Raw genomic sequence first — 22,046 nt, 5'->3', positions numbered from 1 at the left:
ATATTTAATATCTAGTTAAAACTATTACTTATGACAAGGTTCAGAACAGTTGTCATTAACTGGCTAAGAGGGTCCCACTTTATCATATTGGCAGTAAAATTAGCTTGCATGGTACTAGAGTTTTTTCCTTCTAAAAGAAAATTGCTAGGGGCCATTTATTTAGAGCCTTAGAGAAGAGAAATCCACCACGGTAACCTAGGAGTACTGGACAGAGGTAACTAACCACAAACCCAGAAACTGGATTGAGTTTTGAAACTTGCAAATAATTGAGCCCAAGGAAAAAAAATATATTTGGTTCACAAGTAAAAGTATGAGTAATTGTCTAAGTAATTAGTATACAGACTTAGTCCAGCATCTTGGGTCAGCTATCTACTTCAGATGTCACCTTCTTCTTGTCCTGGTCTGGTAGTATTAATCCTAGTCAAAGTTGGGTATCAGAAATAGGAGTTGCAGTTCATTCAGAAGAATGAAAGTGGCTGTAAAGAATCCTTTATTTGATGTCTTTACCAGTATACATAATCTGCTGGTTGCAAGTTATGGCACATATCTTCACTCAAAGATAGATAACTGTGATAAGCTTCAGAACCAAACTTTACAATAATATAGCAACAACAAGCCACCTGAGAAGTGAGTCTTTAGCAGTAAGCACAGACCTCAATTAACAAAACTAGAATTAAATATCCACTGAAACATGTATTTTTCTCTCTAAATACCCTCATTTCTACCAAATATGGCCAAATTAAGACTAATTTGTTTGTGAAATAAATCTGCTTTTCATAAATTTGGCCTGATTATCTACATAAGTGGAACTGATCACATGGGCTTCCCAGGGGGCACTAGTGGTAAAGAACCTGTCTGTTAATGCAAGAGATGCAGAAGACTTGGATTTGATCCCTGGGTTAGGAAGATCCCCTGGAGGAGAGCACAGCTACCCACTCCAGTATTCTTATCTAGAGAATCCCATGGACAAAGGAGCCTGGTGGGCTCCTGCGGCCCATAGGGTCACAAAGAATCAGACACGACTGAAGTGACTCAGCACACACCCATGCTACTGATCTCATAGGCTCTTTTTAAGTTGGATGTGCTGGAACTTTTCATAAGGAATCTCAGATTAAGCTTTTAAAAGGCCTCTCAAAGGCAGGAAAGCCATGCCAAGGCCTTGTCACAGGTTCTGCCTGTGGTATCTATAGATTTGGATGAATTCCTCTCATTTTCCCCCAAGTACCTTAAGACTTCTGTACCTATTAGGAGGTAGCCTTCCTTACTTGGGCTTCCCTCATAGCTCAGTTGGTAAAGAATCTGCCTGCAATGTAGAAGACCCCGGATCAACTCCTGGGTCGGGAAGATCTGCTGGAGAAGGGATAGTCTACCCACTCCAGTATTCTTGGACTTCCGTTGTGGCTCAGCTGGTAAAGAATCCAGCCATGATGCGGGATACCTGGGTTCGATCCCTGGGTTGGGAAGATCCCCTGGAGAAGGGAAAGGCTACCCACTCCAGTATTCTGGCCTGGAGAAGTCCATGGACTGTATAGTCCATGAGGTCTCAAAGAGTCAGACACAACTGAGCCACTTTCACTTTCTTTATTTGCCTGATAAAGTTACTGGCAAACTAAGAAATTACAGTTTCTGGAGGGATCAGGTAGAGAGAACAGATAGATGTTTCATTTCCATTTATAAAGGTATAATTTACCAAATTGCCGTAAGTCATAATTAACTGGAGGGGAAAACCAAAAAGTGATGGCCTAGATTCTGAAGGCTTTGCAGTCCCTGGTTCTGGCCCTTCCAGTTGTCTGCTGGCACCCCTGTTACTTCCAACCAAAAGCCTTCCAGTGTGCAGTCCCAGCACTATTCCTTGGCTCTAGCTGATATCCCTTTGCCTGAAATTCCTCCTGTCCTGCACTGCCTCCAACTTGTCTACGTTCTCTCAGTCTTTCAAGCCTCTGTTCTTATCCTGACATATTGGTGACATTTTTCTCTACCAATCTAGCTGCTGGAACTCTCCAAACTGTAGCAAGTTTTCTGCCTGCAGCTTCCTTGGTTGGGAGCATAAACTGTCTGATCGGCCCCTCTATCTTCCTGTCTGTGCCCTTCCTCCCTGCCATCTGGCATCTGTCTTCTTACAGTTCACTCTCAGTAACTGGGTTATCCGCCAGGGTACGGCAGGCTGAGCCCAAAACCCCGGGGCTTTTCTGAAATGAACGTTTTGTCCATCCAGTCTGCAGAGTCTCCACAGGGGAAGGGAACACCCAGTGAATCATCCGCTGTTTGTTAGGGCAAAGGCATCTCGGGAACTGTGCTCTCTAGCCTCAGTGAAGAGCATGGAAAGGACTTTGGAGATGGTTTAGAGTCAGTCTAGACAAATTCTCCATTTAATTTTTTTTTCTATTTACTTATAATTTAGATATTAGTTTTAGGTGTACAACCAACCCATTTATTTATTGATTTATTTATTTTGGCTGTGTAGAGTAGCGTGTGGTTCCTTGACAAGGGATCGAACCCAAACTCCCTGTGGTGGAAGCAGAGTTTTAACCACTAGACCACCAGGGAAGTCCTCCAACCCCTTCATTTACAGGTGAGGAAAATGACTTAACCAAAGTCAGACAGCTAGCAAGGAGCCTATCTGCCTTCAGAAGCAAAATGCTTAACAAGTAGGTGTCATGAGCTGAACTCAACAATGTTCCTTGTCTGAAGGAGAGGTATCTGCCCTCCCCTCCCAACCTCCACCTTCCTGGTTTTGCACAAACGGTTTCTGTTTGTGGCCCTTGCTCCCGACAAACCACACTTTCAGCATGCCAGGTCCTATCACTCAGACCTCAGAGTAGACATCACCTCCTCTAAGAAGCCTCTGGCCACCACCCCCTCCAAAGCTGGTGCAGCTGTGTGTAGGTTTGCTTGTTTTCTCTTTTCTTTTTGGCTGCATTGAGACTTAGTTGCAGCAAGCGGGATTCTCTAGTTGTGGTGAGCAGACTTAGTTGCCCTGTGGCATGTGGGATCTCAGTTCCTAGGCCAGGGATCAAACCCCACGTCCCCTGCATTGCAAGGCAGATTCTTAACCACTGGACCACCTGGAAAGTCCACGTAGTATACTTTATATGTTCATGAAGACCTGTCTACTTGCACACATGGCTTTGCATAGAATAGGCACTCGATAAATATTTGATGAGCAAGAAAAAAAAAATGGACTCCAGCAGCTGCCACTTGCTGGAGTCCATTTATTCAGGTCCTCAATGGAGAACAGAAAGGGAAGGTCAAGGGTTGGGAGCCCAGTCATCCCACTTTCCCCAGCAACCTCTTCTGATGAGTTTGCAGGAAACTGGACGATCAGGTTGAAGCAGTGAGGCAGCTGTGCTATAGAGAGCTGAGCACTGACTCCTTGGCAGGGGCAGTCAAAACCACTCCCCCTGTTATCCCACCCAATGTACTCAGTGGGAGCCACTCCCTGGGAAGTATAGCCTGGAAGTAGGTTAAGGAGCAGTCACAAAGCTGCGAGGACCTAGCCCTGCGTACACTCACTCTCAGAGGTCATGGAAGTGGGGTGCTTAGCCAGAGAAATTTCTAGTCAATTATGAACCAAACCCCTGGGAACTGGGCAGAGGCTGATCCAAGATTACAAATCCAGGCCAGACCGGAGGTGGCCAAAATGAGCTGTACCAGGCCTGCCAGGGGATCAGGGAGAGCATTTTGTCCTGATTGTAAGTGATGCGCTCTCCTCACCCCTTGGCCTCTTTTGTAATAGATTCTGGAGAGTTTAGGAAAGAAGAAATCAGTACATCTTACTCATCCCTGGCTGTTGATGCCTCCAGGATCACTCTGGCACCATCTAGGGCCTCTGATATACTATTTTAAACCAAACACCTTTTCCAAAAAAAAAACCTATCCATTTGGACCAGTCATTTTACTCAAGGGACAGAGGCTATTATACACAACAGAGGTCTGGTGTCTGGAAAAGCTGGGCATCTTTAAAAGAGCTTGGAATGAAAAAAATAAAAAGCCCATCCTTCTGAGTGAGGCCAGCCAACCCAGCTGGAGAAGGCAGCACACTGAGGGGGGTTGCCAAAGGACCACTGGGCCAGCTTGCCAGACCCTGGGCCAAACCATTGTATAAGCTCCCCAGTATTGGAAGGGATGAAAAAAAAAATCAGGACATGTTTTCAGCTTTGTTCAGGGGCCCAGAACATGCTTTTAACTCCAGGAATCTCTGCTCTCCTCTGCAAATGGAAAATATGATCCATGAGAACAAACTTGACCACTGGAATATGTGCCTAGTCACCCAGCCCTGTAACTTGGGGTTAGGTGGCGCTATGCCTCGAGGCAACTTGTGACCATTTTCCAGAGACCCCTCTGTCCCTCTGAGCAGTTAGCTCACTTTAATGGTTTAAAGACAGGTCAGTGACCTCAAAATCAAGTACAAAATGTGCATTTATTGACATCTGTTCTGGGCCACACTGGGCTTCTAGCAAGAACAATAGCAAATATAAAAGGAAACACATTAATATAGTTAGCAACCGAGTGCAGCTGTGGATACCAGGTGATGTCTTTTCCAGATTTGGCAGAGGAAATATGATTACCTTATATTCAACAGCTGAACACTGAACATGCACTAGAGTTCCAGATTCAGCAAAGAAATGTTAGTAACATTTCAAGTAACAATATAGTTTATTTCTTTATTTCACCACCTTTTATATGTATGAACTGTGATGCAGGCCTTGCTTACATTCTATGGAGCCAGGCCAAGAATTACACTTTATATTGGTTATCAGATCTTCAACATCAGATTATCATTTGAGGTGGGAAAAACCATGCAAAAAAGAAAATGAAAGACATTTCCAGGTACGGCACTAAAGGAAGAATGCTTGAAGCCACAGAGTTTGCCCATGGCCAGTTTCTTGTTTCTTGTAGAGAGAGAACAGGACAGTGGGGCTTTATTTTGACATCTTAGGGGCTTCATGCCAATCAGTATCACGGGACAAAGACAATAAGTAAGTAAAGGAATGAAGAAACAAACACGCAAGTTGCACCAGAACAGATGGGCTTAAATTAACCGAGTGACAGTTTGGGCGTCAGTCCCACAAGGCTGTCATGTGAGATGGCAGGAGAAGAGAAGTACCACAAGCCTCAGTCGCTCAGAGGCTGCTGAGCAGCCCCAGGAAACCTCAGAGAGGCCACCCCTCCACGCTGGCTACCCTGACTTGCCCGCTGCCTCCTTGAAGGCACTCTTCCCCTGACAGTGCTTGCAGGGGAGGGCTGGGCCGGGGTGTTCTGGAGGTACTGGAAGGCACTCTGACGGCCCACCTGCCTCTCTACGCAGTTAAAGGTGAGGGCCACTCCCACATTGGCCTTCATGACTCTGGAGGAGCCATCAGATGTGCCATCAAAGCACCGGCCGAGCGCAATCTCCTTGGCTGTGCGAGGGTCCTGGTCAGTGACAGTGTAGATGCCATAGTTGTGGCCCAGTGGGTCCAAGGGCGCCAGCATGGTGTACTCACTGGTGTTGTTGTTGACCGCCAGTGGTAGGTGGTTGACCAGGTACTCATGCAGCATAGAGTTTACACTGGCTCGTTGGCAACTGCCCTGGGGGATGACCTTCACCAGCGTGCGGTCCACACGGTCCTGGTCATAGAGCATCCCACTGCACTTGAACTCCAAACAGGCAGAGGAGATGTTGGGCTGGTCCCTGTCCCGTGTGCTCTTCACATCCCGGATTCCGTACAGCTTTCCCACTGTCCGCCGGTGGGTGCCCCCCATGTTACGGGATCGCACATTTATCTCCAGTGGCCCCACAATCTTCACCTTGATGTAGCAAGCCCTGAACTCCATTGGCTTGGGCCACCATGCCAGGTAGTCTTCAGTCCAGCCCATGGGGTCATCATCGTTGAAAGGGACTGTGTTATAGTCATACCGATCCCCCTCAATCTGGTAGAACCGGAAATGGGCCGCACTGGGTGGTGCGTCCTCGCATTCCCGAAGGTTCTCAAATGCATAGATGGGTCCATTGCCCTCCTCAGGTGAGTTGGGCCGTGGCTTGGCCATGCTGATCTGGAAAGCCGTCTTCTTGACCCGTGGGTCCTCATGGTCTGTCCGGCGGTACTTGAGCTTGTTGAGGTAAGGCTGAGGGACACCAATTGCATTTGGGTTGAATTTAGGAGAAGACTCCACTGCTTCCAGTTCTTCCCCAGCCAGGCTGGCCAAGACATAGGCAGAGTAAGCATCGGGGGACTGGTCATCACAGAAGGCAGGCAGGCAGGCCCCATTGGGACCCGTGAGGACACTGTCAAAGCGGCCCCAGGCCCTGGGGTTGGAGGAGAAGCCAGTCCTGGGCTCCAGGTTGATCACAGAGACCACAACCCCCTGGATCTGCTCACTGGGCAAGAACCTCTCACTCCTGTAGGCCCTCACCTTGATGAAGCACCTCCTGCTTTCCGGGACATCCAGGTTAAAAAGCCTCCTCTCACGGATCTCCATGTTGCCCACCAGGAAGGTCCTGTCTTCCCTTCTGTTCCGCCTTTGGCTTTCAGGTTTGAAGTCACCTTCCTCCTCCCACAGCCCTGTGTCTGGGTTGAGCGACCAGAGTTTCATCATGGGCACATGCTCTGGCATCTTGACCTGGGTCGAGTCAAGATGAACCTTCACCTTGCCAACATTAAGGGACTCTGAGGTGGCTTCATCTCTGAAGTCCACAGAGAACATGCCATATGTCCGAAGAGGGAAAGTGTCTCCTTCATCATTGATGAAGTTCAGGTCACTCTGGGCAGCAGTAGCTGTGGAAATATTCCGGGGATCCAGGAAGGTCACACTGGCCTTTACTTTTCCCATGTAGGGCTCCCCGTTCTGCCGGTAGAAACTCTTGGATGGGATCTCCAGCTCAGCCACAGGGTCTTCACCAGCCATATCCCCCAAGGGGATAATGTTGGTCTCCGTGGCCTCCAAGGTGATGGGCTCTTTCCGCCGAAGCATCTTGATCTCATGGAACACGGCACTCCCCTTCTTATTGAAGGGCAGCACTTTGGTGGTGTTGACGAACTTCTGCATCCTGTCCACAAACGTGAGCACCAGCCTCTCTGTGTCCTGAGGGACATGCAGAGTGAATGTGCCCTTGTAGCCAGTCATGCTCACACGGGTGTTCCCCATGTACACGTGGCCGAAGCGCAGGGGTTCCCCATTGTCAGCTGCGCTGACTCGGCCCCGCACGATTCTCCGAGTCTCCGTACACCGCTGGCAGCTGCACTCCGTGGCCACCTTGGTGGGCAGTGTGTACCCGCTGCACTGGATCTCCCTGTCCTCTGTTTTGGAGATCCCACAGCAGTGCTCCACAGCATCTCGGCACCTGATCCCATTATCCTGCTTCCCTGCACAGGTCTTGACAGGGCAACGACCCACATCATAGTAGAAGGAGTTGGTGGCATTCTGGAAACAGTCATGGGGCAGCCGGATAAGGTAGCTCTCAGGGTTTGGGTTGCAAGGAATCTCATCAGAGGCTATGGAGGGAAATAGTTCAGACATTAAATGCAGTCCTTTTCCTACACGAAGGGCACCTCAACCTCACATCTCTGACGTCTCTGTGTGCTTTTGGGTTTTCAAAGCACTGGCACAGTCCCAACTCTCACAGAACTCCTCTGAGGGAGAATGGATAGCCATTACTAATTCCATTTTATCCTTGGAGAAACAGAGTTCCTTGTGGAGACCACTACAGTAATGGTTCTCATTGGAGGGATCTTGAAAATTTGTGAGGGTGTTCTGAGTTACCACCAAAACTGGGACTGCTACTGGCTTTTTGTGGGTGGGGCGGGCTTGCAGCTCTGTTTTCTGCAGTGCCTGGCACTGTGTGACATAAAGAATTTTTCTGCATTCTGCTTTCACATATTCTATAGACATTCACGTACATGGAAAGCATGTTTAAATGATCAGAACCTGGTGTTTTATACATGGTTTTACCATGCATTGAATTTTTGAAGAATGCACTACCATATAAATCGAGCTAAGATTGTACTTTGTTTAGCTTGGTCAAATACCGAGAACTGCTTCTTGTCTCAGAAAAATCACCTCCCTACAACTGCCCAAGGTCAGTACTTGTTGTTGTCACATTCATGGTGACTGGATTCAAGTGCAAGTGTCTGACTTCTTGGTGGGTGTTCTTGTGTCGTTAACACTTACATATTTAAATACATATGATTTTGCATTAAAATTATTTTTTTATATTTCCGTTTTATGTCATTAGGAGCATGTTCCATATATATATATATATCTTAAAATCACATGTAGTTATTATCTATAAATTTAACTTGAATATTAAATTACTTTTTAATTTAAAATATTAAACATATAAAGTATTAAGAATAACTGTGACAAGCAGGGAGCACTGGTATAATGAGCTGGGAACCACAGTTGACAGGGTTCCACATCTCATCTGCCAAGGTCCAAGTGTCCTGTGTCCTGTCTGTCCTGAGCTGTGTTGCTCAACTTTCTTGGAGTCTGTGAAATATTCCAGAATCCTCCCAACAAATTTCCTCCTGACTTTTGTTTGGTTTTGTTTAGGCCAATTACTAAGATACCCTCCTTCCCCCTCACTTTGCAAGTACAGGTTCCTGACCGGTCTCAGCCTCCGGTCTCCCCACCTTCAGCTCACTTCTAGAAGCCAGCTTTAATCAGGTCACTCTTGTAAAGCCCCCTCAGTTTCCCACTTCTATAACTTTGCTCACGGTGGCCCTTGATCTGGAATGTCCCCACCTCCATACACACAGACCCTGGCCATTGTTTAACGTCAGGGGTTCACAATACTGGCCACGAATTAGAATTACCGGGGAGAGCTTTTAACCTGAGTGTTCCCAGGCCACATTCCAAACCAATAAAATCAAGCTTCCTGGAGGTAAAACACAGGCATCAATATTTCTTAAAAACTCATCAGTTGGACCTACGGTAACACAGGAAACTCTGCTCCATGTTATGTGGCAGCCGGGATGGGAAGGGAGTTTGAGGGAGAATGGATAAATGTAGATATGTGGCCGAGTCCCTTCACTGTTCACCTGAAACTACCACAACATTGTTAATCAGCTATCTGTGCACACGTGCTAAGTCACTTCAGTCGTGTCTGACTCTTTGCAACCCTGTGGACCGTAGCCTGCCAGGCTCCTCTGTCCATGAGATTCTCCAGGCAAGAATACTGAGTGGGTTGCCATGCCCTCCTCCAGGGGTTCTTCCTGACCCAGGGATCGAAACTGCATCTCCTGCAACTCCTGCATTGCAGGTAGATTCTTTACCACTGAGCCACCAGGGAGGCCCTAATCGGCTGTACCCCAATACAAAATTAAAAGTTAAAAAAAAAATGAAACAGTTGATCCCAGTGGGTGGCCAAAGCTAAAAACCACTGTTTACGCCTCCAGCAACCCACAACAATCATTCCCACCTGGAATTCCAGTTCTCTGTTTCTCATCTGTAAGTAACATCCACAACTCCTTATCTCCTGTTTCAGCTGCATTTTTTTTCTATCTCTACTGACTTGTCTCTTATTTCTCCACACCTCCTGGAGTGGCAGATCTGTGAGGGTAGGATCAAGGTCTGTGCCATCTTTGTGTCCCAGAAAGCACAGCACTGGGCACAGCTCAGGACAGCCCAAGTTTTGTTCAGTTATGCCCACTCTGACAGGGGTTTTCCAGGGGCCCTGCCAGGCTTACCTATGACAGTCAGCTGGGCAATGCGGGACTTTGCAGCCCCAGCATCGCTCTGGGCCTTGCAGAAGTACTCCCCGGCCTGGTCCCGCCGCAGATTCCTCAGCACCAGCTTGCTGTCGTGCTTGTAGAGGGAGGGGTCCAACAGTGTGTTGTTATGGTACCTGCAAGGGATGGAGAGGGACAGCCTGAGGGGACAGTGGAAGGGCTGCTATCCTTAAGGACAGTGTCAGGAGCCAGGCAGGTGACGGACATGTCCTGCAGATGCCAACTCTACAACTGACTCGGCTCATTCAAGATCACTGACTGGCCTGGGAGTCAAGGGACTTGCTTCTCAGTCTCAGCCCCACCGCTGACTGCCTATGGACCCTTGGACGAATCCTTTCACCTCTGAGCTTCAACTTCCTGTTCCATTCATCTGAAGTAGATGCCATGATTCCTAGCTGATCCGTAGAATTGTTGGGAGGGTCAAATAAGATAATGGCTGTAAAATGTTTGTGAAGGGTAAAGGACAGCCACTGGGGACTCTAACCTTGTTTGCCTTGGGGAAATTAGGACGGGAAACCTGGTTCTGTGTCCCAAGGATATAGAGTCAGGACCCTAAGACCACAGCTGCTCTGTAGGGACCCCAGCTTCAACAGGACAACAGGGCTTGCTAAGTGGCCTCAACCCTGTTGGCCCCCACTTTAAAAAAATTTTTGTTTAATTTTTTCTCATTTTTGCATGTTAGAATCTTAGTTCCCTGACAGGGGATCAAAACTACACCCCTTGCAGTCTTAACCACTGGACCACCAGAGAAGTCCCCATTCCCTGATGATGCACCAGGGCTGTGTGTGTGTGTGTGTGTGTGTGTGTTTGCGTGTGTGCACTCAGTCATGTCCAACTCTGTGACCTCATGGACTGTAGCCTTCCAGGCTCTTCTGTCCATGGAATTTTCCAAGCAAGAATACTGGAGTATGTTGCCATCTCCTACTCCAGGGGATCTTCCTGACCCAGGGATGGAACCCACATCTCTTGCATTTCCTGCACTGACAGCAGGTTCTTCACCACTGCATCGCCTGGGAAGCCACACCAGAGCCTTACTTGTAACTTTATTCTGCTGGTTATTGTCATGATTAACAGCTCCAGACCCAGTACAAGAAAGCTCTGGGTTTCCAAGAGGAGAATCAGGCCAGATAGGTGGCAGAATACTCACCAGAAATACTTGTCTGGTTTGGGCTTCCCTGTGGCCTTACAGCACAGGGACACGCTCTGCCCAGCTCTTCGTGCTTTTGTCTCAGGGCTCATCACAATGTACGGCGTTTCTGAGACAGGGATGAGAAATGGTGTTTGGGGTTTTTCACTGTGACAGGTTCTCCAGAGCCTTGCTCCCTCAGGTATTTTGACATGTGTTAAAATCGTACAATTTCACACACACATCCTAGACCCCTTCTAATGGTCCTAATGGAGTCCACTCCCTCCATCCACTCAGATGGGACCCGCTCCCATAGCCTCTTAGGCAGTATCTGGGTGAGGTAGTGGCAAGCCAAGGGGACCCTGTACCAGGCAAGATTCCCAAGCATTGCCATTGAGACAGAGCTGGCTGTTTCGAATAGGGCAGTACCTTCTCTTCTGATTCCAGCAGAATTTTCTGGCCATTCTGCACTGTTTCTGAATTTCCCCAGCCTCTCTCTCTGTGACCTCCAAGCCTTACACTAGGAGTCAGGAAAAGAACTTATACATCTGAGGGAGCAAGCCATGCCACTATCTGGGGGAAGAATAGTCCAAGCAGAGTATATAGCAAGTGCAAAGGCCCTGAGGCAGGAGTGTGCCTGTGTAGTTGAGGAATAGATAGGAAGCCTTTGTAACTGTAGTAGAGTGACTCAGTGGGGGTGGTGGGGACTGTAATAGGAGTGGAGAGAAGGTAAGTAATGGGTGGAGGGTAGGGAACCAGATGATGTTGGAACTTGTGGACTTTTTAGTTTCACTCTGGTCAAGCTGGGAAGCCAGCTCTGAGTACTAGAATCCTTTTATTTAAAAGTCCAGCCTTCCTCCGCAGCCCTACCCCCAGAGAACTTAAGTACCTGCTCTCACGAACTCCGCCCTGATGGTGGCTGCCTTCAGTCTAGTCTTAGGCACCGTGAGGTGGATAGGCACAAACTTGGTCTTTGTGATCTTCAGGATGCTTTTGCCATCGGGGCACAACCCAGGGACTCGGAACCTTCCACTGCTGTCCGTCTGGGTCAGTAGCTTAGGTGTCTTGCTCAGGAGGTAGACAGCAGCCCCTGAGGCTGGGGCACCCCCAGGGAGGGAGACAGCCCCATACAGCACGAAGTCCTGACACATGCATGCGTCACACTCAGCATTCGCCTTGCCCATGGGGCAGGTAAGGTCACAGGCTGTGGAAAAAGAGGCCACATCAGGAGGGCATGTATGGATTCTGGCCCTCCTTCAGCCATGTCCCACCTGTGGAGTCCCATACGCTCCCTCTCATCCTTAGGTCTTTGTTACCCTCCCTCAGCAGCCTGCGTAACGAATTCCTACTCATCCTTCATGACTTAGCTCAGGACACCTCCTCTAGGAAGACTTAATTGATTCCCCTAAGTGACAATAATTGACCCTGCTCTGTGCTCCCACATTATCCTCTACGTCCCCCATCAGTGCACATAATTACTTGATGAGTGGATGAATGAATGAATGAACCTGTCTCAGTCTGATCCTCTATTCAGCCCCAGCCCCATGCCCTACCTGGTACCAGGAGCAGGGGTGGTACCTGAACAGGCCTGTTCCATGCAGTGCCGGCCCTCCTCAGTGGCCTCACTGCACAGTGACACCGACTCCGCCAAGCAGGTGCGTGTTCGGGTCTGGACTCCAGGGTGACCACAAGCAGCAGAACACTTGCTCCAGGGAGACCATGGACTCCAGAGGCTGTGCTCTGTGTCTCGGCGCAAGGATCCTACAAAGAAGACCAGCAGGCGGTCTGACTTCCCTCCCAAGGGGACTCCATCAGGATGCCTGACCCTGAGGCTGCTTTTTCTCAGAGATCCAGGCCTCCATTTACATCCTAGATGTCTTTGATATTTATATTTCCTGCAAGGATTTTTCCAACAGATGGACACCAAGAGACTTGAGGAAGTAATATCTCTTAATTTTCACAATGACACCACCAAATGGGCTATAGGTGCCCTTGAAAGGGACTTACTGGCCAAGCGCTGGGACTTTGATATGCTGTCCTTGGATGTGGAGGACAGCACCATCTTTACTCTCTCCCAGTGTGAAAACAGCCCCTGCTCCTGTAGAAGGGGCCCTGGGAAGTCAAGACCTGGGGCCTCAGCAACATCAAGCCCCCTCTGCCTCATCCTTGATCTGAGGCCTCTGTGCAAGGAAACGGGGGCCTCGAACCTCACCTTGAGATATTGCCCAGCCTGGGTTCCTGATCTAGTGACTGCCACTGCCACCTGAGCCTGCAGGGCCAGGCCGTGTGCACTGGCGGAACCCCAGGAAGGGAGGATGCACAGTCATAATGGACAGGCCTGCAGCTGCCTCTGAATTACCCAGTATGGGCAGAGAGGACAGAAAGAGCATGAACTCCTGGACTCTGCGAACAAAGGCCAGGGTTTAAATCCCAGCATTCCACTGACCAGCTGTGTCGTTCCAAGAAGTTCCCTAACCTCTCCGAACCTGGAATAATTTGTCAAAATAGAGATTCCTCACAGTCAGTTGTGAAAGTTGAGTAATGGAGAGAACTAGCAGCGTCTGGCACAGAGGAACTAAAATAGAAATGAAAACTTAGTGCCCACTGCACTTTTCACCTGCATTAAGCCCTCTGCACTTATTATCTAATTTAATCCTCGTAAAAACCCCCATAAAGTGAAAAGGTTAGTCGCTCAGTCACATCCAACTCTTTGCAACCCCATGAACTATAGCCCAGCCAGGCTCCTCTATCCATGGAATTCTCCAGGCGAGAATACTGGAGTGGGTGGCCATTCCCTTCTCCAGGGGATCTTCCTGACCCAGGGATTGAGCACAGGTCTCCTGAATTACAGGCAGATTCTTCACTGTCTGAGCCACCAGGGAAGCCCAAAATCCCGCATGAAGGTATATTAATACCTTTCTTCCACATGCGAGAAACCTGAGGTTCAGAGAGTTTCAGAAAATCTGCCTAAGGAACACAGTAGAGATAGTGGGCCCAGATTCAAAGCAGTCCAGCTCCAGAGCATGTGGTCTTCCCCATCAGTAAAATGGATTGAAGGGAAACTCTCCATCAACCCAGAATACTGTTGGAAACATGGCTCTCATGAAACTAACGGGTTATTATGGAGTTGAAGTACGTGTATGTGTGCGATGTCCAGAGTTTCCATGGCCAGATGCAGGCCCTGGCCTCCCTCTGTGTGGGGGCTGGCCAGGCTCACCTGGAGGGCAGAGGAAGCGCACGGTGTAATTGGAGCAGTTCTGCCCGGGTCGCTGCTCCCTGTTGAGGCACCAGAAGCCCTCGAGGGGGCTGCCATGGACCACTTGGCCAGTGCTGCCTGCGGGTTTCCAGTTGGTGGTTCGAGCCTCTAGCCGCAGGGGCCGGGCGCACACCCGGTCCCCATAGTAGAACTGAATGGCATCCAGCCGTTCGTAGTCACCCTGCCCACCCGGGTGGTCAATGTTGAACCAGATCGTCCACTCCCCAGGACCTGAGAGAGAGCCAGAGAGAGCCAGGTGGGAGCCAACCGGGCCCCAGAGCCCCCGGTGAGCTCAACCCCTGGGAGTCATCCCCGCTACCCCTCACCCACCCCTCACTGGTCTCAGGCCCCATCGCATCCCTCTGCAGCATTTCTAGAATCTCTTACCCTTCTGCACACGCTACTGCCAAAGATTCTCAGCAGCCTGACTATACCATGTCAATAACTTCCTGCCTGGTGTCTCTACCTCCAGCTTCCCCAAACCATCCCCACCCCTCTTCAATACTACAGTCAGGGTGAGCTTTCTCTATGCAGCCTGGGCCACACCACTCCCAGCTTTAACTCCCTTAGCCAGCTATTTAGGTGCTGATGAGATAGTACGTCCACTCTCCTCTCTCTTCTCTCTCCCTGCCAGTCTGTGCTCTGGCCCCAGCAAGCCCTACAGCATTCCTGGGATCTATCAGGCAGCCTCATGCTTCTGAGCTGTCCTATACACTTGGTCCCTCTGCTTGGACAGAGACATCGACCAAATATTCTTTTTTTTTTTAAGTTCCCTGACCAGGAATTGAACCCAGACTCCCTGCAAGGGAAGCACCAAGTCTTAACCACTGGACTGCCAGGGAAGTCCTCAAATGCCTTTTAAAAGTGGATTTCTATGGAAGTTCCCAAATGGCTCAGTGGGTAAAAGAATCTGCCTGCAATGCAGAAGATGGGGGTTCAATCTCTGGGTCAAGAAGATCCGCTGGAGAAGGGAATGGCAACCCACTCCACTATTCTTGCCTGAAAAATCCCATGGATAGAGGAGCCTGGTGGGCTACAGTCCAAAGGATCGCAAAGAATTGGACACAACTGAGCAAAGCATTTTGTCTATGGAACCCTGACATTGTCCCCTGACTGCAGAGATTCTCTTAACAAGCTCAATAAAGACAAAGCCCCTCACCCCCATCAGTCCCTGCTCCAGCCACAACTCACTGTCCAGGAGGTTAGCAGGCTTGGCAAAGACGCCTGAGGTCCTCTTCCCAGGCTGGACTCTCCTTACTGACTGAGTGAGCATCATCTGCCTCCCTGAGGGCCAGGAGGAGAAATGAGAAGCCAAGACAGTTACAGGAGCCCAGCAGGGTCCTGCTACTAGCCTCTCGGGACGTAGGGAAGCAGGGTGATGTGGGGAATGTAACATGAGCGCTGGGCGTGAGTTCAGAGTCTCACTCTGACATTGACTGCCTGAATGACCTCAAAAGCTTTGTTCTTTTAAATTTGTTTCCTCATAAAATAGAACTTTACCCTGTTTACAATAGCTAGGAAATGGAAGCAACCTAGATGTCCATCGGCAGATGAATGGATAAGGAAGTTGTGGTACCTATATGCAATGGAATATTACTCAGCTACAAAAAAGAACACATTTGAGCCAGTTCTAATGAGACGTATGAAACTGGAAACTATTATACAGAGTGAACTAAGTCAGAAAGAGAAACACCAATACAGTATATTAACACATATATATGAAATTTAGAAAACAGTAATGACTGACCATATATGCAAGACAGCAAAAGAGACACAGATATAAAGAACAGACTTCAAGTGTATGTGAGAGAAAGCAAGGGTGGGATGATTTGAGAGAACAGCATTGAAACATGTATATTACCATATGTAAAATAAATGAACAGTGCCAGTTTTCGATAAATGAAGCAGGGCACTCAAAGCCAGTGCTCTGGGACAACCCAGAGGGATGGGGTGGGGTGGGGTGGGAAGGAAGAGGGAATGGGGTTCACGATGAGGGGACACGTGTACATCCATGGCTGATTCATGTCAATGTATGGCAAAAAGCACCACAATATTGTAAAATAATTAGCCTCCAATGAAAAGAAATAATTTTTTTTTAATAGAGCTGTGCCAACAATCACCGCATCACAGGGTCATGGTGCCTTTTCAGGGTGATGGTGAAGGTAAAGGGACCTGGCATGCAGTATATGCTCAACCAGTGTGGTTCTCTTTTCCCTTTTGTTCTAGAAATGGACCATGGGATGCTGCAAGGCAGCGGGGGCTCCTCCTGTAAGATCTGAGCCCATCCTCCTTGGCAGAAGGGAACCTTACTTTCCTCATCTTGTAAAATGGAGATATTAGTTCCCACTGCACATGTGGTGGTCCAGCTGGCATGAGGATTCCATAAGGAAACACAAAGTCTCTGAAGTACACGGCGATTGAGACTGTGAGCCCCAGACACTGCCACTTCCTGACTGTGTGACCTTGGGCCAGGTACTTAACTCATCTGACCCCTCATCATAAAGTAAGGATAATAATAGTCCCCATCTCAGAGGATTATAGGGATTAAATAAGCTTCATAAAATCCACTTAGAATAATGCCTAGCACAGAATGTTTGCTGAGTAAAGCATTAACAACTCCATTTAGCTCAAGACCTGGACAATAGATGTCCATTTCCCTTCTCCTGGCAAAGTTTGACTTTGAGAATCCACCCTCACCCTCAGGATCTGGCTGGAGGAGTGGTCCTTTAATTTTTTTTTTTTGGCCACATCATGCAAGCTGTGGGAGCTTAGTTCCCCAGTCAGGGATTGAGTCAGTGCCCTCTGCACTGGAAGTATGAAGTCTTAACCACTGGCCACCAGGGAAGTCTCAGTCCTTTAGTTTTCTGACCGCAGCTGGCGAAGTCTCCCTGAGGAAGGGTATAGGGATCTTTGAGCCACAGGCAGCGAGCCTCGAGGCCCAACCCACCTGAGGCTGAGTTGGAGGCTCCAAAACAGAAAGGTGAGAGGAGAGCAGAGGCCTGCAAAAGCTTCAAAAGGCAATTAACTCTCACATGAGAGAGTCAAATTAGTATTCTCTTTGCTGCTTAACTGGGGGTGATAGTAGCTCTTTTATTCAAACTAATATGATTTCCCTTCAGATTGCTGAATGTTAATTATCTTCATCAACAAGAGCTGTCAGGCAGAAAGAGCAAGGCAGGAAATGGGCCCATAGAGGGTTTGGCAAGCTGCTCGGACAGCCTCTGTTCCTGCATCTGCAGTCACAAAGCCCGCAGTGCTCATAGCTCTGAGAGAGAATTCTGAGCATTTTTTGCTTTACCTGAGTATGCAGCTAGAAATCAGGAAAAGAAAGGGAGGTGGGAGAGAGTATGCAGCCTGGTGCTGTGAGCTCTGATGCTCAGATGCCTCGGGGAGCCCACGTGGCAAATTCTCTCCACCTATTCCCTGGTGAACTCAGAGTCACCAGAGAATGGGGTCTGAGGACAAGGAGACCAGAAGGGGTTCTAGTGTCTCTGTGAAATTTGGCTACAAGGTCGAAATGAATTTTCATGAAGCTAAAATCAGATCTCACCCTAAATCCGGATGTGAGAATTCAGGGACTCCTTTTGCTTTGGCTGTCAGGAAGCTCAGAGCTAAATTCAGCACTGAGGGGGCAGTTACCTCAGGTAACCCTCTTCCTCCTTCTGAGTGACATCTTATCCCTCTCCTCATTTAGAAGATTCTGTCCTGTGAGTTTTTATATTGGGACCTATCTCAAACCCTTTAGGAAAACAAGCAGGGTATAAACTATGAATAAAAAGATAAACCAGCCTCGGGTCTTAGTGCCACAGCTATAGTTTAAGGCAGGTGCAGAGTTGGGTCCCAGACCAAATGTGACTTTCCTATGGCAAGTAGCAGCTTAGAGAGACAGGAGATACTTAGCCTGTACCCAACGCTGAGGTGATCTCCAGAACTAGGAAGAAGAACGTGCAGGCCTTCGCCCCTGCCATCTTTTCCCCGGTCCTGTGGGGAACGTGGCAGGAGCTGAGTAAGGGTTCCTTCACAGAGTTGGCGTCCCTGAAATGCAATCCCTGAGAAGTTTCTCAGATCAGTGACCTGCAAAGAAACAAAGCTTATCAGGTTCCATATCTCTGAGTTGACTCTGAGGTTTTGAGCAGAACTATTTCTTTTCTTTCTTTAAAAAAAAATTTTTATTCATTTATTTTTTTGGCCGCACCTCACCACACGTGGGGTGTTAGTAACCCAACCAGGGATTGAACCCGCACCCCCTGCAATGGAAGCGTGGAGTCTTCACCACTGGACTGCCAGGGAAGTCCCCAGAACTGTTCTATTTCTTAACCTATCAAAAGTGAAAGGCGGACAGAATGAAGTCTTGTGAGGATAATACCTGCCCACATTGCAAATGTGGGCAGCTTGGGAGAGGCAGAGAGTCAGAATCTCAGTTCACATGAGGCAGGCCTGGATTCAAACCCCGGGTCCAGGTGCTAGGACCCCACCTTGAGATGGGACATAAGGGACAGTTGGGGTGAGATGTTTCCTTGCCAGCGAGGGGGTGCCTGTGCTCACCCCGAGCAGCCTCTGGGTGACTCGTAAATCACTTCCAAGACCCAGGCTTGGGGGCCTGTCTTGCTGCCCTTGGTGGGACTCACGTTCCTGCACAGCAGGGCTACATATTAAGGCTGGGCAGCCCCTGCCCCGACTACAGCAGCCTCTCACAGGACAGGCAAGCTGGAGGGTGCAGATGCTTCAGACACACCAGCTCCATGAACACATTCCCAGATGTGCACAGGCTGCAGAGGGAACACATTTCTGGCCTGCTTGGGAGTCAGACAGCCAGAAGCCTGCTGAAGGAGAGCAGAGCAGACCCACAGGGAGAGGCTGGGGCCCCCCAGTAACTGCTGAGTGGGGGTTAGGGGCTGCAGGAACAGGAAGAGAAGCTCCCCTGTTCTCCAAGAGGCCTGGTAATAGGGCCAGGACCCAGGCTCCCGCTCAATTTTCTCTGTCCCCAGACCTCTGGCCAACCCCGATTCTGACCAGTGCCTGGAAATTCAAGAGGGATTCACTTCAACCTCCGAAGTCCAGGGTGTGGTGAGAAAAGGGAGATTCCTCCTTTCTGGAAAAAAAGATTCAAAAGCACTTAGTTGTCCCAGAAGAAGAACAGACCAAGCCCACACTGCAGACCATCCAGCTCTAAGGCCACTAACTCCACCACCTGAACAGAGTGCAGGGTCTCCAGGGTCCCCAGCTCTTGTGGGTCTCACCCCCAGCTCCCAGGCTCTGAGCCAAGGGCTGAGCACTCCCCAGGGCCTGCACGGCCCTCAGCATGGGACTGCTCTGGGACTGTCTGGAGCCAAAGTGGCTTGAGGCACCTTGTGGAAAAACCATTTCCCATCTGGCAGCCCATGGAAGTTTCCTCAGCATAGGCTGTGCTGGTGAGGCTCCCCAGTCCGCAGGTCTCAGAGTGCTCAGACAAAGAAGGCTGGCTGACCGCAGGAAAAAGGGAGTACCCAGAGGTAAGAGACCCTGACTGGGCCCTCTGAGGGCCCCTATCCTCACGTCGGGGAGGGAGAAGACCTGGGGCTAGTTCCAAAGAAGAAAGGCAAGTCTTGTCTGTGGGAGGTGAGGCGGCTGGTGGGGGGTGCCCCGGGGTAGCTGAGCCAGGCTGAGCGGTGCAGGGATGGGCCAAGGAGAACAGAGAGGGGCTCACCGTGTCTTGAGCGGGACTCCTCAGCTGGGGGGTCCGAGTTTTCCTCTCTCCAGCAGGCCAGCCACCAGGCCTTATATAGCACAGCTGGAGGCTCAGCCTGTGGCACTGCGCCAGGGGAAGCAGCCGCGAAACCAGATCTGAGCCTGAGGAAGCTCAGCCTTCTCCTCCCCTCCCCACATCCCCAGCAGCTTCCAGAGGCCTGATTTCACTTCCAGATCCTCAGGGGGAGATGCCGCAGGGCCTGGGGATGGGCCAGGTGGGCAGCTGCCCGGGGCTCCATAGGCCAGAGCAGAGGGATGGGTGGGGAGGCAGGGGCTTGGGGAGCAGCCCTGGGGAGGGGCCAAGGGGAATTCTACGTGTGGGCAGCGCTTCATGGCTCAGGGGGTGGTATGCTCTTGCCTAAGCTTTGCCTGCTGATCCCCAACATTCCCCTGGCCCCGGCCCACCTATGCAGAGAAAGAACTTTGCTGCCCTTAGCACATACCCCGAGTTCTCTTAGGCACACAGATCACCTGACCTCTCATCTAGGGCTGCCTTGTCTGATTGGGCAACTACTCGGCTTCTGTGGCTCTGAGGGAGCACTCAGGGACCCTCCAAAGGGACAAGGGGCAAAGCGATTGTGGGGCCAGGAGGAGAACAGTTCTTTCCTACCCCTTCCTGCCTTCATTTGGGTGCCTGCCTATACCGAATGGATCTGAGAGGAATCCCTGCATATGGATTCTCTGAGATCGTGCCAGATGCTCATATATGTGCAAGTGTGTGTGTGTGCATGTGAGAGTACTTTGGGTATGGGCACCCACCAGCAATGAGCAGCCACCTTACCCACAGGTGGCGTAAGCAGCTGCTAGTGTTTCCAGACTTTAGCCGCCTCCCCCGCGGCATGAGCTTGCCTCTCCTCACAGGCAGCAGTTCTATAATTGTAGCATGCATTAGAAACCCCTGAAGAGCTTGTGAAAGCACAGACGCTGGACCCCACACCCAGGCTTTCTGGTTCAGTAGATCTGAAGTCAGGCTGGAGACTTTGCTTTTTTTTTTTTTTTTGAGACTTTGCATTTCTGACAAGCTCCCAAGTGATTTTGATGGGCTGGTTAATGGACCACCCAAAGAGAGAGTCCCGGGTGGAGGCACCAGATGGGAAGGGGGTGAACCAGGGAGACAGCAAGAGTTGCCAAGGTTTGCCTTACAACCCAGGCTCATTGGGCCTAGGCTGGGCTTTCTGCCTTATGCGGGGCCTAGAGATAGAGGCCTGGCCCATGTGGCCCTCCACACTAGCGTCAGCTCCCTCTTTCCACACACTATCGATGAGCACCTGTTTGGAGCAGGCTCTAGGATCAGTACTGGGAGCACATAGGGAGAAGACATCTCCATGATTTCAGAGGAAAAAGCCCTGTATGGAAATGATCCCACAGTGCTGCAGTGCACACTTCTTCAGTTGTGCGTGTGTGCTTGTGTGTTTGTGCCTTTCTCTATAGGTATGTGCCTGTGTGAATGCGATATGTATGTATATATATATGGGCTTCCCTGGTGGCTCAGATGGTACAGAATCTGCCTGCAGTAGAGGAGACCTGGGTTTCGATCCCTGGGTCAGGAAGGTCCCCTGGAGAAGGGAATAGCCAGCCACTCCAGTATTCTTGCCTGGAGAATTCCATGGACAGAGGAGCCTGGTGGACTCCATGGGGTTGCAAAGAGTTGGACATGACTGAGTGACTAACATTCATTCATTCATATATATATATATATATATATATGTCTTTCTCTCTGTGTGAATGTGTGTGGGTGTAAGCAAGGGTTTTGAAGCTCTGTTTCCCTGAGCATCATCCTGGACAGGAGCTGTTGGGGGAGAAGCGGATGGGTGGAGGAAGGATATTGAGTAAAGACAGCCCTTAAGTAGATCCAAGGCACAGACCTGGTTTGCTTTTTCTACTGGAGCCTCCTGGTTTCCCTCCTGGCCCCCAGATTTTGGCCCAGAGATTCTGTAGCTAGACCAAGTCTGGTCCAATTATAGTCAGAGCCAATCCATGAAGCAGCTTTAGTCTGAACTAAGTGAAGGCAAAGTGTGAACTGAGTGAAGACCCTAAGAACTCTGCTGGTCCGTGGACAAAAGCCGAGCCCCAATAGCCTGATCAGAGGCCAGGAGAAAAACAGGAACTTGGGAGCCAAAAGTATAGTACTGGTTCTATTGCTAATTCTGATGTGTGATCTTGGACAAGTAATGACCCACATGACTCTGGACCTCCTATGCAGCAGGAGTTCAGACTGAGAGAGCTC

At 49.6% G+C, this 22,046-nt stretch overlaps 1 protein-coding gene and 1 long non-coding RNA gene across 6 annotated transcripts in view; one reads left to right on the top strand and one right to left on the bottom strand.

The window, feature by feature from the left end:
• Positions 1-4,401: 4,401 nt before the first annotated feature.
• Positions 4,402-22,046, bottom strand: part of CILP (cartilage intermediate layer protein) — a 36,607-nt gene continuing 18,962 nt past the window's right edge. Inside the window, exons 1-9 of one of the 5 annotated variants that reach the window (XM_086323011.1) lie at positions 19,779-19,827; positions 18,000-18,166; positions 15,284-15,376; positions 14,054-14,323; positions 12,415-12,597; positions 11,726-12,040; positions 10,858-10,966; positions 9,669-9,826; positions 4,402-7,475 (exon numbers count right to left, since the gene is read on the bottom strand). In XM_086323011.1, the coding sequence (XP_086179137.1) occupies positions 5,116-7,475; positions 9,669-9,826; positions 10,858-10,966; positions 11,726-12,040; positions 12,415-12,597; positions 14,054-14,323; positions 15,284-15,376; positions 18,000-18,060 (3,549 nt within the window). In that variant the 5' untranslated portion in view covers positions 18,061-18,166; positions 19,779-19,827 and the 3' untranslated portion in view covers positions 4,402-5,115. Of the gene's footprint in view, positions 7,476-9,668; positions 9,827-10,857; positions 10,967-11,725; positions 12,041-12,414; positions 12,598-14,053; positions 14,324-15,283; positions 15,619-17,999; positions 18,167-19,778; positions 19,828-22,046 lie in introns of those variants that run through there. The other 4 variants (XM_086323012.1, XM_086323013.1, XM_086323014.1 and 1 more) reach the window with 4 other exon arrangements.
• Positions 19,447-22,046, top strand: part of LOC147365341 (uncharacterized) — a 47,696-nt gene continuing 45,096 nt past the window's right edge. Inside the window, exon 1 of the long non-coding RNA XR_015135455.1 lies at positions 19,447-19,584. This is a non-coding gene — a long non-coding RNA (uncharacterized LOC147365341). The remainder of the gene's footprint in view (positions 19,585-22,046) is intronic.

Source organism: Bos grunniens, chromosome 10 (genome assembly GCF_055505025.1).
Source record: "Bos grunniens cultivar Pamir isolate PY7600 chromosome 10, Bosgru_T2T1.0, whole genome shotgun sequence".
Taxonomy (NCBI): Eukaryota; Metazoa; Chordata; class Mammalia; order Artiodactyla; family Bovidae; genus Bos; species Bos grunniens.
The sequence above is the reverse complement of the archived record's forward strand: the minus strand, read 5'-3'. Positions and strand labels throughout refer to the sequence as shown.